The 14,263-nt window shown below is 41.6% G+C and overlaps 1 protein-coding gene across 1 annotated transcript in view; it reads right to left on the bottom strand.

Annotated features, from left to right (window-relative positions):
* Positions 1-5,121, bottom strand: part of LOC104909415 (teneurin-4-like) — a 78,061-nt gene extending 72,940 nt beyond the window's left edge. The window contains exon 1 of the mRNA XM_019612331.2: positions 5,049-5,121. Within this exon, the coding sequence (XP_019467876.2) occupies positions 5,049-5,121 (73 nt within the window). The remainder of the gene's footprint in view (positions 1-5,048) is intronic.
* Between the last annotated feature and the right edge of the window lie 9,142 nt (positions 5,122-14,263).

The following is a 14,263-nucleotide window of genomic DNA, read 5'->3' as shown; positions in this document are numbered from 1 at the left end:
ATCCAGAATGTTATTGTGAAGAAAAGCAGCCACACTTCACTACCTCGCCTTACGGGGCAATGAAAGGAATTCCTGGAGCCCGTAACACTAATCCTTCCAGACAATAAGAATCTAATAAGTATATTACAAAACGTGGATTGCAGAGGTCCGCTGTGATTGATCCCCCTATTTGCTTTCTTATCCTCTTGCACTCCTCGAGCTTTTGTGATCGCCAAATCCGAAGGGGAAGGCTCTTCCAATAAGCAGAACAAAAGTCACATTTAATTAAAATTTGGTTAAGTGTGGAAACAATGTGCTGATAAACCACCGATGCTGAAGTTAAGTGCTGGCAGAGCCTGTTTATGGCTTGTTAACCCACGGTTCTGGGATGGGATTCATTAAATCCTTCCTCTGTTTAATATTAATACAGAATATTTCTATTTATGCTGAGTATGCTCATCTCCTCTGTCTCTGTTCTCCTGCCACCCCATTAAAAATCTCTTCTCAGGGATTCTCAGGTACCTCCATGCTCTTTTTATTATCTACATGAACTGGGGTTTGTAGGATGGTGCTTGTTCCCAAGTCTTACTGGAGTTAATGGAAGAAGGGAGTCAGGTCTGTGTATTTCAGTAATCACCTCTCAAAAAGAGAAGAGCTAAAGGACGTTGACTTTTCAGAGGTGCTGGCCTTTCCCACCCAGTGAGCCCCAGTGAGCACTACAACACAGATATGCATAATATTTAGACCCAGAGCCAAGCATTTGGCTAAAACCTCACAAGGTTTGGGGGAGTGCACTGTACGTGTCTGGAAAAACTGAGGTCTGGTGGAGAACAGATAACCATGGCTTAGGCGTTAAAGTATCTGTTACTGCCACTACATAGCACTGATTTCACTGAAAAAAATTACAGCCAAATACCAACATGGTGTTATATCACTGATGAAATGAAACGATTTTATTTCTTCTTCTCATCACCTGGCTGCTCACTTTCAATCTCATATGCAGACCGCACTCTCCTGTTTTCAATCCCAGTGGCAATTCAGAGTGCATTTCGGTGATCCGCCTCCTCTCTGGCTTCTGCACCTAAACTGGGGTAAACTCTCCCAAACGTTTTGTATTCAAACCCATCGCTTGTCTGAGCCACTTATAGATTGTATAGTGCAGGGATACAGTTCCCTTTGGGGAGAATGGAGAGAAGATGTGAACAGACAAAATTTTGAGTGGAGCGGGGGGCTATGAAGGGGTGCTAGGGTACCCTGCAGAGCACATTTTCTCTCTTTTTCTCCCATTCCTGTTTCCCCAGAGTGAATATCTCAGACACTGTCTGTGCCAGCCCATCTCCAGTGCCTCTCTTTGTGCCTCAGAGCATACTAAGCAAAGAACTCAGGCCTTGAGGCTTGTGGTGGTGGGGAGACTGGTATTATACAAGACATTTATTTCAGGTCACTGGCTGCACATAAAATATTCAAAACTACTCAGCCTGCATTAACATCACACCTGACTGAAATTCAGCCTTCCATAGGTTTGCATTAGTGTTTTGCTAATTAATTCCACCAGTAGGAGGAAGCTTGGGCTGTTCAGGGAGTTCGACACACTCGTGACGTGGGGTTGGAACATAGCCTTCCCTGAAAGTTTTGCACCAGCTCATAGGAGAGGGCTGCAAAATCTTCAGCCCCTCATGCTGAGACAGACTGTGAAAGCAATGACAACAGTGTTTTGCATGTCTAGAAAAAGTCTGATTTTCCAAATGCAACACAAACACAATATATATTTCCTGCTTACTTCAGCTCAGGGTAGTGGAACCTTTTCCAGCCAAACACTGTATCACAGAGTCTTTCGAGTTGGAAGGAACCCTTAAAGGTCATTTACTCCAACTCCTTTTAACTGCAGTAGCTCAGATGCCTCCAAATGCTCTTAGACACTTGTTACTAAGTACATAAGTCTGCAATGAAAGAACTGTGGAGTTCAAACATGCTTAGGACACAGAACCTTTCTTTCCCATTAGGGTTAAACTTGCAAAGTATCTGGGCTCCTTGGGTGCTGAAATCATGGATGTGAGGCAGAATTTTGAAAATACTACTTGCTGACTAAATGTAAGAGAATCTAACATAAACCTCATTGGAAGTCAGTCAAAGTTACACTGTGAAATGCTTAAGTCATGTGCGCAGAAGAACTCCAGCGTTGCTTTCAGAAGTTTTTACTTTGCATTTGGCATTGAGACACTGATTTTCACAGCTCCTAGATGCGAGGGAGGTAATATCCTACTACCATGCCCATTACAAACATAAGGGATGGTGCAATTATTGGCTCGTTCAAGGGCTGCAGCCCAGATGTGTGCTTTCTGCCCTTCTCCCTGATTGCCAGACAGCATTGCAATGGAGAGTGGGCTGATCGGGGTGGTATGTGAACATATAGGATGTGTCAGTTACTGCAGTACTAAAGCTGCACTGGAAAAAAAAAGGTTGGTTTTCCTTGGCTGACCTGATGAACAAAGTCAGGGGGAGGATAAAGGAAACAGCAGATATAAAATTGAAAGCTAGATTTATGATGCTAAAATTCCAACAAGAAACGCCTCAAGAAAATACTGTTTGAGACTGCTGGTACTTCAACCCAAATCAGAAAAGTATTGCTGTGGTCTCTACTGCTTCTCATCAATCTCACTATGGGTCTTCTCTAGTGTTGGATTGGAGCAGCTCCTCAGTTTACTGCTTTGCATTCTTTAATCATGTGTGCTGAAATTTATACCTCAAATTCATAGACTCACAGAACGTTTAAGGCTGGAGGCACCTCAGGGTCCCAGCTCAGACACTCAGAGCAGGGTGCCCAGCACCACGTCCAGGGCTTCAGGAGCTCCCCCAGGAGCAGCCCCCAGCCCCTCTCTGCTCTCTGCACACAGCAGTGTGGCCTGCTGTCCTGAGGGACCTGCAGGGCTCCAGCAGTGGGCAGGAACATTGGCAACTCGGAGGGCTTCTCCCCCTTTTGACTCCAGAAGTCCATAATAACATTTTAAAGATTTTACTGCCATCTATTCAACATTTTCTCTTCTGGATATTAATCAGTTTGAATAGTAGTGGATATTTTTTAATGTTTTGTTATTTCCAATTTCACAGACAAACAAGACATAAAGAAGCAAAGCGATGGGTCTGCACGTACATGTGAACTCTGTGACCAGCACAGGACCTCCAGGATATCCTAATGTCTTGTGTCCTGTCTGTCAGGGAAATGACAGCTCATGGAAGATAAGATATCTACAGGCTAGGGAAAAAAAAAAAAAAAAGAAAAGCGGGGACAAAAGGAAGCTATTTTGAGTGATATTCAGAAGCCTTCTTGGCGTTATTTAAAGGTGTGAAACTAGGATAATGGAGTGACATTCAAAAATGGTGAAGAGATTAAATAAAAAAAAGCACTTTCTGAAAGGCAGAATCTCTGTGGAGACAATCCTATGAAAAGGGATGGAAAACCCATGGGGATGTTTACATCTCGACTGAACCATTTCTCAGACAATGTGCTGTCAGGGTACAGGCCGAGGCCATGTGTTTATGGCCTGCAACAAGATCTGTGCCCAACCCAGAACTGCAATGCTAGGGATGTTTGGGGGTTCATCTCCCACTTGCAGGGACCCCAATCATCCCACTAGAGAGTGCGAGCTCCAGGCTGTGAACACACAGCACGGGATACATAAGGTAGTGTGCATCCCCCGACCCCAAAAACTGTAATAGAGAACCTCAGCTGTGAAAAACACTTGTGAAGCAAACTACTTATGACAGTCTCCCTAAAATGCAGTTTAATTATTTCTGACAGGGAACCAGGAGCCAGGAACTCTCAAAACAAAATCTTCCATTTAGATGCCAGTTTTAAGATAGATGGGAACTGTTCAATATGAATAGCCCTACTATACACATCGAGCTGTATGCATCAGCCTTTGTAACATGGAGCTCCTAAACACTCACAGATATCTCATAGGTGATTAAACTGCCTGAGAAGCTTTTACTTTATTTGGTGGCACTCAAAGAAATGAACAAAATGGATTTCAGATTAAGTTTGCACTCAAATCCAGGTCTTTTTGGGTAGCTGAAGGCTGATTTGCAGCCTACGAAGGCTGATTTGCAAAAGAGGACAGGTGAATTGTTCCTCTGTCTATTAGTCCCAGAGATAGAATTTGCCACCTCCGTTCTTAACACAAGATGTATTTTTTTGGTACATTTCCCAATTCCATTGTTAAAATTAGAGGACATGATTAGCTAACATCTGATCTATGTGAGTAAATGAGAAGAAAAGCTGTTAATTCTCCCACACTAGTGTTCACAGACTGGCTGGCTGCATTACATTGCTCTGCCTATTTAAGCTTAGTGAGGATGCAGTGCTTGTGCATAAAAGCACTGACTGTTAAATATTTTCACACCAGCTGTTCCCAAAAGGTGACTAAGTATTTCTTTTCATCTCTAATCTCTTTTACAGTTTGTATGAATAGATTAGCCATGCTTTATCCCTTCCTAGCGGGGCATTGTGTTTTACTTCATATTGCCATCCAGCCCATGGAGCCTTGGAGTCTCTTGGAGGAAGGGGATCTTCTGAGCAAATTGGGAGTTTAGCAAACTCTGCCCAACTCTAAACATGGATGTGAACCTCACTGTTTTTACAAGGCACAATCAGCCCATGCACCTCTGAAGGAATTACCTAGACTTTGAGTTTGGAGTGATTCATCCACAGAGGTCTCAGGTGCACCAGAGATTCTTGGAAAAAGATAATGCCGTTCAGGGATGGTGAACCATAGAATCACAGAACCATTAAGATTGGAAAAGACCACAAAATCATCTAGTTCAACCATCAATCCATCCCCACCATGCCCAGTAACCATTTGCCTCAGTGCCATGTCTGCTCTTTTCTTGAACATTTCCAGGGATGGTCACTACACCACTTCCTTGAGCAGACTGTGCCTCTTCATTTCCACTCCTTCTGAGAAGACTTTCCTGCTAATACCCAATCTGAACCTCCCCTGACACAACTTGGGGACATTCCCTCTCATCCTATCACTAGTTAAATGGGAGAAGAAGCTGACCCCCCACCTTACCACAACCTCCTTTCAGGAAACTGTAGAGAGAATAAGGTGTCTCCTGAGGCTCCTCTTCTCCAGATCGAACCATCCTCCCCATTACATTTGTGCTCCAGACCCCTCACAGCTCTGGTCACACTCCAGGGCCTCAATGTCTCTTTTGTGGTGAGAGGCCCAAAGCTGAACACAGCATTCAAGGTACCAGTACACAAGCAGAGCCAAGTGCAGAAGGATGATCACCTCCTGCTCCTGCTGGCTGCACTATTGCAGATCCAAGGCAGGATGCTGCTGGCCATTGTGGCCACCTGGGCACATCGCTGGCTCATGTTCAGCTGGCTGTCAGCTAACAGCCCCAGATGAAACAAGAGCTTTGATCTCTCCTTTTTCTAACAGGATTCTGGTTATTTTTCATGCAAATAATAAATAAGATTTTATTTGTCTGCTGTTTCAAGACCTACTCTATTTCATCACCGCTTGTCCCAGCTGGGAACCTGCCTAGGACAACAGACTAATGCCTGCTGGTTACTTTTTGCACGAATGTGTTGGGTTGTTTTTTGTTTTTGTTTTTTTGCCTTATCCCCTCAATATTTAAGGAGAGACATCTTCCCTCTGGTCTGTAAAGCTGCCTCAGTACTGCTCAGAGCTTTCTTAAAAATCTGAAACCACCTTGGAAACCCATCAAAATCTTGACAGTGGCCGCTGATACACCTTAACTGCTGTGTATTGCATGGACCAAAATTGTGTTCTGGTTTTGCTCTGCCTCCATCAGCACGTCTGGCTGTTGTTGTTTGCTTAATGCTTATGGATCTCAGCTATCTGAGGCCAGGATTATGCTTTTTGTTCTTCGTTTCCACTGTGCCAGGTGTAATGAGGTCACAGTCCATTAACAACAGACCAGAAATAAGAATACTAAAGCAATTATTCATACAAATAAAAACCTTGTACCTGATTTTTTCTTTTTTTTTTTTTTTTGCATATCCTGCTAAAAACCGACCCAAATCTGTCCCCTTAAGAATAAAACATCTGCTGTGCTGCCTTTGATATTTCAGAAGAAAAATGGGAAAAGAAATCTATCAAACACTAGCCACCAATGTAATGCTTTGTTCATTGCCCTTTTTAATTGATACAACAGACGCGGTAGCTTCCAACACAGGATGTGGAGTAATCCAGACTTTCATATTATTTTCACATTACATTAAAGAATTGGGTTGAGAAAGAGGGATAATGATGTCAATTTGTACTTAATTTATGGCAAATCCATTTTTACATGTTTACCTCTACCCTAAAATCCTAAAATTGGCTTGACAACAGTTTAAAGCTCTCCAGCTTAGAGAACAGCAATGCAGATGAAATTTTTCTTTAGCATTCATGTGATGCAGAATCAGAGATTTAGCAGCTTCTGACCTGCCTGCTAAATCCTTTAATAAATATGGATTTAGTGCTAAAATATTAGATCAGGTGAAATTGCTCAGAGCTTCCTGAAAACTGGGGCAGTTCCACTGACCTTCAACACATTAATAGAAAATTTAATAATTAAAAATCTGTCTGAACTGGGATTTTCCAGTTCTGTGTTGGCTCATCCGAGGCAATTTCCAGCTTCAGATTTTTCCAGAAAAGAGGCACAGGAGGGAGGCACCACTCAGAGCTAAAAGGCAATGGTTGGTGAAGAGCTAAGCCTTGTTTTCCCAACCTGCCTTTGCTTTAGGAGGCAAATTACGGGGAGTTTCTGGGAAAGCATCTGATAGAGAGATATAGGTGGTGAGAAACAGAAGGTCCATAATCAGCATGAGTGCTAAATACATGCTTCGTAATGAAACATAATTTCCAGTGTGATGAAACCCTGGTTTATGTGATTTGATAACTCTGGAGTGACATATGAACTCCTGGGTTGAAACTGAAGATAGCACAATGCTAATTAGCTATTCAAAACATCTTAAAAAACATTGTAATGAGAAGTTTAAATTGCAGACCAAGACAAAGCACAAAAAGGGAGATCTGAATTCTCTGCCCTTGCCATCCCAGCATGCCATCCAAACATGGAGTCCTCTGAAGAGCATCTCTCTCCACTAAGCACTGGGAGCAGACCTGCAATGTGTGGCAATGGCACTGCTTGAAGGTCATTTCTCTTTTCCTTCAGAGCTTATGACCCAAAGCAAGGTCTGCATAATTTAATGCCATTATACAAATGAAGTGTTGACTTATTGTTTTTAATATGTATTGATTATTTAGGTAGTAGTAATGTGTAAGTGATAATTATTACCTCGGACAATAAATTTAAGAGCTGTACGCAAGATTTGCATTTTAATGCCTTTATACAAATAAGCTGTTTACTTTCTCTCATTTAAAATATATTAATTATGTAAGTAATACTAATATTTAAGTAATTATTATTTATATCAGTAAGTAGGAAAGCTGTTTGCTTTTACAAATGCAATTGAATCACTGCTACTGAGACGACTTTCTGCCTTTCCACCCTGCTCAAGGATCTCAGTTACACAGCTCAGAGTATACCTGTAAGGTAATAGTTAAGGTAACAGTTATGTCTTTTCTTTCCATGAATGATGAAATTGAGATTAAAGGATGCCCTCCAGAGACAGAAAATGAATCCATCAGCTCTGCTATCATTCCTCACCGGGTAAAGCTGCAACAGGGCTTCAAAGAGTGACTTGGGACACCTAGGTTTAACCTGCTGCTCCTGAAGCCCTGCAGTAGCACTTATGCAGGACCAAGTTTGGTGGAAATGCCTAATAAAAGAAGGCACCTATCCGTGTCCCTCAGCCAGCCACAAAAGCTTAACCTTGCTTCAGCTCTTTCCCCCACTCTTGTCTCGTTATTCAGATCTTTGCTTGCATAAGCAGCCTTGTGTTTAACTGAAAGGTTTCTGCAAATCCCTTTCTAGGTGTCATCTCTCCAGGGATTTGCTTCAGGAATCTCAGTGGCTCTGAGCTAACTTGGCGATGAAAAGTCCTCAGAGCAGCTGCTCACCTGATGCTGGGCAGATCCAGGAGAGTTGTCTCATAAGTGCCCTGGGAACTGCCTTTGAACTCTATAAGGAGCAAAGAATGAGTTGGGTTTGGTCATTTCCATCCATTTATATCTGCTTGTTCAAGACTGAGTCTTTTGTGCTGTAAATGTACAGCACCTAGCATAGGGGGACTTGTGGGGAACAGCAACAGTGAGAATAGGAGTCATTAGCAATCCCCATGGCAATGGTTCAAAGCTCTTAGTCAACCTACATGGATGCACAATATACAGTGGTACAGTTGCCATGAATTTAAGAAAAAAAATCTTTCTAAGTGCAATTTCAGCTTGCTCCATATTTGCATAAAGGTTTTCCAGTTTCCATCTGAAACGCTATAACTCTGTGAGATGAAATTCCATTAAACTGGTCTGCTGTCTTTTATCTACCTCTATTTTCTACACTATTTATACCCAATTTTCACCCTTGCCTTAAATGTTAGCGACTGACCATCACATTTTGTCTGTGGCATCTCCTCTATAGCTGTGATTTACTTTTGTAGTCCTGTCAATCTTCCCTTTATTTATTATTCTGAACTTTATTTGAAACTGTGTCTCACTGTTGAATAGCAGGACATGAAATGCCAGGTACTGACAGCCTTCAGTCTCGGAGCTAAGATTTGCTGAATGAAAATAAATATCCCAAAGTACAGGATTATGTTTTCCTCTTTGAAGTTCAATTAGATCTCTGCACTTTCCAGGATGTGAGTTAAAGCTTCCCAGAGAAGAAACAATTCCTACAGTATTAAATGGAGTTCCTAAGATGGATTCTTTTCTAGGCTGATATGTTAATTTCCTTCCAGTGTCCATAAAGAGATCAATTGACAGTAAGCCTTTTGCTCATCCTTACAATCATTAAAAAGAACTAATTTATTTCTTAATTTTGTGCAGTTTGGTTTTGTCTAAAATAAATTTAACAGCACTTTCTAATATGTGTGCATAAGTAATAACAAGATTTGCTTGGGCTTTCCTAATTCTGAGCTCAGCACTATACAGGTTTTTCTTTTACCTCAGACAACTTTTAACTGAAGAACTTTAGGAGGAAATATTTCACACAGGGGGTGGTGAAGCACTGGAACAGGTTGCCCAAGGAGGTTGTAGATGCTCCATCCCTGGAAGGCATTAAAGGCCAGGCTGGATGTGGCTCTGGGCAGCCTGGTCTGGTGACTCTGCACATAGCAGGGGGGTTGAAACTAGATGATCATTGTGGTTCATTTCAACCCAAGCCATTCTATGATTCTATGCTTCTATGAACTTTGAAACATCACTGTTATTTCTCCTTGCTTTGTCAAAAAAAGGCACTGAACATGTACGGAATGTGTGGAGCTGACATATCCAGAGATGTCTCTGTCTATCCATGGAAATGGGATGTATCCTCTGTGCTGCCAATATGCCTTAACACTGGTCTGGAAGGACTACTTTATGGAAAAGAAATGCTTTCTCCAAAACCCTTTCAAATTTTTATCTGTCAAGATCATTAGAAAGGTGCTCGTTACTGCAACTGGTAGCTTTTAGAGCACGAACATAACAGAATTCGTAGGGGGCAGATAAGTAATACTAAATCCACTGTGTACACTTCAGTCAGGCTATTATATCATGGATTACCAGTCTTCAACAGCCACTGATACACTGCATGATGATCTCTGGTCTTAGGTTACTTTATTCTATTCTAGGTTATATTATTCTGTTTTACTGACTCTGAAATATTTTCCTCTAACGTTTTGTCTCATCCATTTTATATTGGGACAAAACATGACTTCAGAAAGCTGGAAACACCCAGAAACACACTGCAGAAGGGGTTTCATGTTCCAGACAACATGAACTCCAGTAGGGTCAGAATGTAGGGTCACAATGGCAGGAACCACCACCACCAACATGGAACTGACTTAATGCCAGTGCAGAAGCTATGCCATGGTAGGTGGGACCATCCTTTCCCAGAAAATAAGTGAAGTTAAAGGGAAGAGTAGAGGACAGGCACAGCCTGACTACGCACAAGTATTCATCTTCTTGATATTCCAGCAATATTATTATCAAAAGAGGAAATATTCTGAAGCCATGCTCTAGACTCACAAAACTGTGAGGACATCTATATGGTCAAAAGATGTAAGTCTAAAAACTGTAAGGCTCCTCCATTCAAAAACAGAGAAGTAGCCAAAATTTGGTCATCAGAGATACACACATTTTCAGTGATATAAGCAATCAAACAAATTGCTTAGCCATCCTCAAAACACACTGTTTTAACACTGACTTGATTTAGCCATGGAATGTAGCAGCTTGTTGTGGTGCTGTAAATCCTTTATATTACCCAAGTTAACATGGGTAACATGGTCTGGTATATCATGCTGTTTTCAGCCAGAAAAGTCCACAACACAGAAGGTAATTGATCCAAATAAAAGAACTTTTGAGCTCATGGTGTGACTGCTGAGGTCACACTGGAGATAGGAAAGAATGTTGAACTAAAACTGGCGTGCTGGGAATTAGCTCTAATTATCGTAGAAAATAAACAGAAAAATGGAACAGATTCCTATGGCCCTTTGAGGGGTCCATAACTTGGAACTGATGCTAGAAGAACTGATATGAGAGAAAGAAGCCTAAGGTCATTGAAGACTTGGGACTGCTTCTCACACCACTGAACCTACACTGTTCTAAGCTTGAGACATGATCTAATCAGACCAAACATTTTGTGATCTAATGGCCAGAGACAGACGATGACATCACCACTTCCACTGCTTTTGGCCAAGTTTGAAATGAAAGCTAGAAGGCAAGTTTTAAGTTCCTTCAGTCTCTCCCTTGGTCCCTGTATGTGATCAACACTGCTGCGAGAAGTGACTAGAAGTAAGATTCTAAACAGATCCCAAAGATGAGAGAAGTTTGATGGATCTCTGGTTGCCCAGGGGAATGAGCTAAGCCTATTTTTCAATGATCAGGTTATAAGTGTAAATTCATGTTTAAAACAGAAGTTGTACAAGTCTTACGAGGAGCAGCCGAGGGATTGTTTAGTCTGGAGAAGAGGAGACTCAGGGGAAACCTTAACTACCTGAAAGGAGGTTGTGGTGAGATGGGGGTTGGCCTCTTTTCCTGTGTAACCAGAGATAGGACTAGAGGGAATGGCATCAAGTTGTGGCAGGGGAGATTCAAGTTGGATGTTAGGAAAACTTTCTTCTCCAAACAAGTGGTCAGATGCTGGAATGGGCTGCCCAGGAAGATGATGGAGTCACCATCCCTGCAGATATTCAAGAAACATTCAGATGTTGTACTGAGGGACATGGTTTAGTGGGAAATGGTGGTGGTAGGTGGATGGTTGGACTGTACAAACTTGGAAGTCTTTTCTAACTTTAGTGATTTTATGGTTCTGTGATTCTAATTTCTGTTTTACTGGGAGATTGTTCCCCCACTTTACCATGTGTTTTTTTTTTGTTGTTTTTTTTTAAACTACTAACCACAAAGATATTCTGACTTTTAAAGAAGTGGACTCCCAGCAAAAATAACTACAGCTCATCTCAAGTATTACCTTTTTTTTCCCCACCACATAGGGGTCTCTACACCACAGGGAAAGGGAGTGAAAGGGTATTCCTGAATAGTTTTATTTCATATGCTTTGGCATTTTTTTCTGGGTTTTGTTTTAATTATTATTTTTAATACTAAAAACTCTTCAAGACTTTAAAGGGGGAGTTCACCTTGGGAATGGATAGGCTAAAATCTGCACTCACAATCCAAATGGCATCAAACACTTTATGTTGTGCAATGATAAGTTTCTGGTTAACACTTCTGTGTTTTGCAATTCACTTATTCCTTCCCAATTCACAAAGCAGAGCCTCTGATAGCCTTGTGTATGAGCTCAGTGCTGCACATACTTTATTCCCTCAGAGAGAAAACTTCTCAGCACACAAATAAAATGGGGAAGATCACAAGTTCACAGATCAGCATGCTATGGTTCTGGGAGGCTGAGGATGAAATCTCTGCTGGTAGAAAACATTTCCTGGCTTTCAATGACTGTTAAGAGACAAAGTAAGGCTTTTGGGAATAGGTTTGCAACTTGAGTATTGAACCAGATCAGATTTTGATGCTATCTAGTGAAGTCTACTTTTGAAGCCCATAATTTCAGTTGCTCCAGACTAATGGTTCTCACTGAACTCCAAGAGATATGAGAAGAACAAGCTCCTAGCTGAAGGCAGGTCATTTACCCTGGCATACAGATTGTTGCTCATCTTCCCCTTAAGTCATTAAGATCTAAAATACATGGATGTGCATCAGTTTCATATGGCATATTCTGAAGTTTAGTTCTCTTGTTCTCCTTTGTATGTATTCTAAATCTAAGAAAAAGACAAACCAGTGACTTCCCAGGCATTAATGGGGAGCAACCCTCATTCAGAGAGGAACAGACCTATTCCATGCGACAGCTGATGTAACACCCAGCTTTTACAGAGACATCCTTACCCCTAGATGAAGAAAATGATGTTCTAGAGGAGGAATTATGTGAACATTTTCGAGGATGGATTTTTTATCTTGGCGGCCTTGGGCATGACATGAATTTAACATGAGACTTTGTTTTGTAAGGTTGACACCAATAAGCCCAAGGAAATCAATTTTTATCACACATATTGTGTTAACCCTCTTGCTGTTTGACCAATGGGATATGACATTGTCTGGTAAGATATATGAGAACTATTTTTCTGTGTGTATGTATGCACAGGCATGTGATAATCTGCACAATTTCAGATGGGAAAAGGCACTGGAAAATAAAGATGCATTTGCTCTGGCTTTCCTCTTTAAAAGTTCGTTCCTTCTGGTCTCCTTATCTACTGATTAGAATATAGAAAATATGCTTAATTCAATGAACTGCACAACTTTGTGGTGGTCTATTGGGTGCTTTCGGAAATATTTTCTCCACAGTTAATTCTTAAAACAAAACTGGTGCTAAAAAATCCAGCCACTACCATTAGCTGATACAAAATCTTAAATGTAAACATTACTTGTAAACGGACATAAATTGACCCATACTCCTACAAGCAGGAGCTTTTCCATTGACTTTAATGTGCTGTGCAATAAATTTAAAGCGTTTTCCCTGCAAAGAGAAAGAAGGGTATGTGCACCGTGCAATTTTACTCTTGATCCAACTTTCCAGACTGTGAAAAGCAGTACAGCCATGGAGGACTGCTTTTCAACTGGTGGATAAATATCCGGTGTTCTGCCTACCCTATGGAGACTTGCACTATTTCCCACTGCACAGAGGCTGGGTTTATCTAGGCATATCTGCAAACCATTGAATCACAGAATCATAGATGACCTAGGTTGGAGGGGTCCTTAAAGATCATTCATTCAGTTCCAACCCCTTGCTGCGGGCTGGGCTGCCAAACACTAAATCAGTCTGCCCAGGGCTCCATCCAACCTGGCTTTGAATGCCTCTAGGGATAGGGCAACCACAGTCTCTCTGGGCAGATGTGCCAGGGTCTCAAGTAAAGAATTTCTTCTTGACATCTAACCAAAATCTCCCCTCTTTTAGTTTAAATCCATTCCTCCTTGTCCTGTCACTACCAGACCACAGAAAAAGTCAGTATCCCTCCTGCTTTAAAGTATCCTTCGTTACTGGAAGTTCACAACAAAATCTCCCTGGAGATTTTCTCTTCTCAAACTGAACATGCTCAATTCTCTTGCCTTCTGCCACCTCTCTGTTGATACAGTCCAGAATAGTGTTGGCCACTCCGGGCTGGAAGCGCACACACTGCTGGCTCATGTCCAGTCTTCATTCACCAGAATTCTCAAGTCTTTCTCAGCAGGGCTACTCTCAATGAGTTTTTCTCCCAGTTTGTACTCATATCTGGGAATGCCTCAATCCAAGAAGCAGTTCCTTGCACTCGGCCTTGTTAAACTTCATTAATTCTTGTGTGCACACTTTTCAAGCATGTCCAGGTCTGTCTGAATGGTGTCCCTCCCTTGTATTGTGTCAACTGCATCACTCAGTTTAGTGTTATCAGCAAACATGCCACTCAAGGCCACTATCTATGTCAATGATAAAGATGTTAAAGAGCATTGGTCCCAAGATGGACCCTGGGGGTCACCATGTGTGACCAGCCTCCACCAGGACATAGAGCTATTGACATCAACCCTCTGGCTATGAACATCCAAATAGTATGATCATTATGTTACAGATGCGATCACTACTGTTTTTTAACAAGTCGCATAAGCTAAAGAGGCAATTTTCTTTCTTTCTTTCT

Source organism: Meleagris gallopavo, chromosome 1, assembly GCF_000146605.3.
Source record: "Meleagris gallopavo isolate NT-WF06-2002-E0010 breed Aviagen turkey brand Nicholas breeding stock chromosome 1, Turkey_5.1, whole genome shotgun sequence".
NCBI classification, from domain to species: Eukaryota; Metazoa; Chordata; class Aves; order Galliformes; family Phasianidae; genus Meleagris; species Meleagris gallopavo.
The sequence above is the reverse complement of the archived record's forward strand: the minus strand, read 5'-3'. Positions and strand labels throughout refer to the sequence as shown.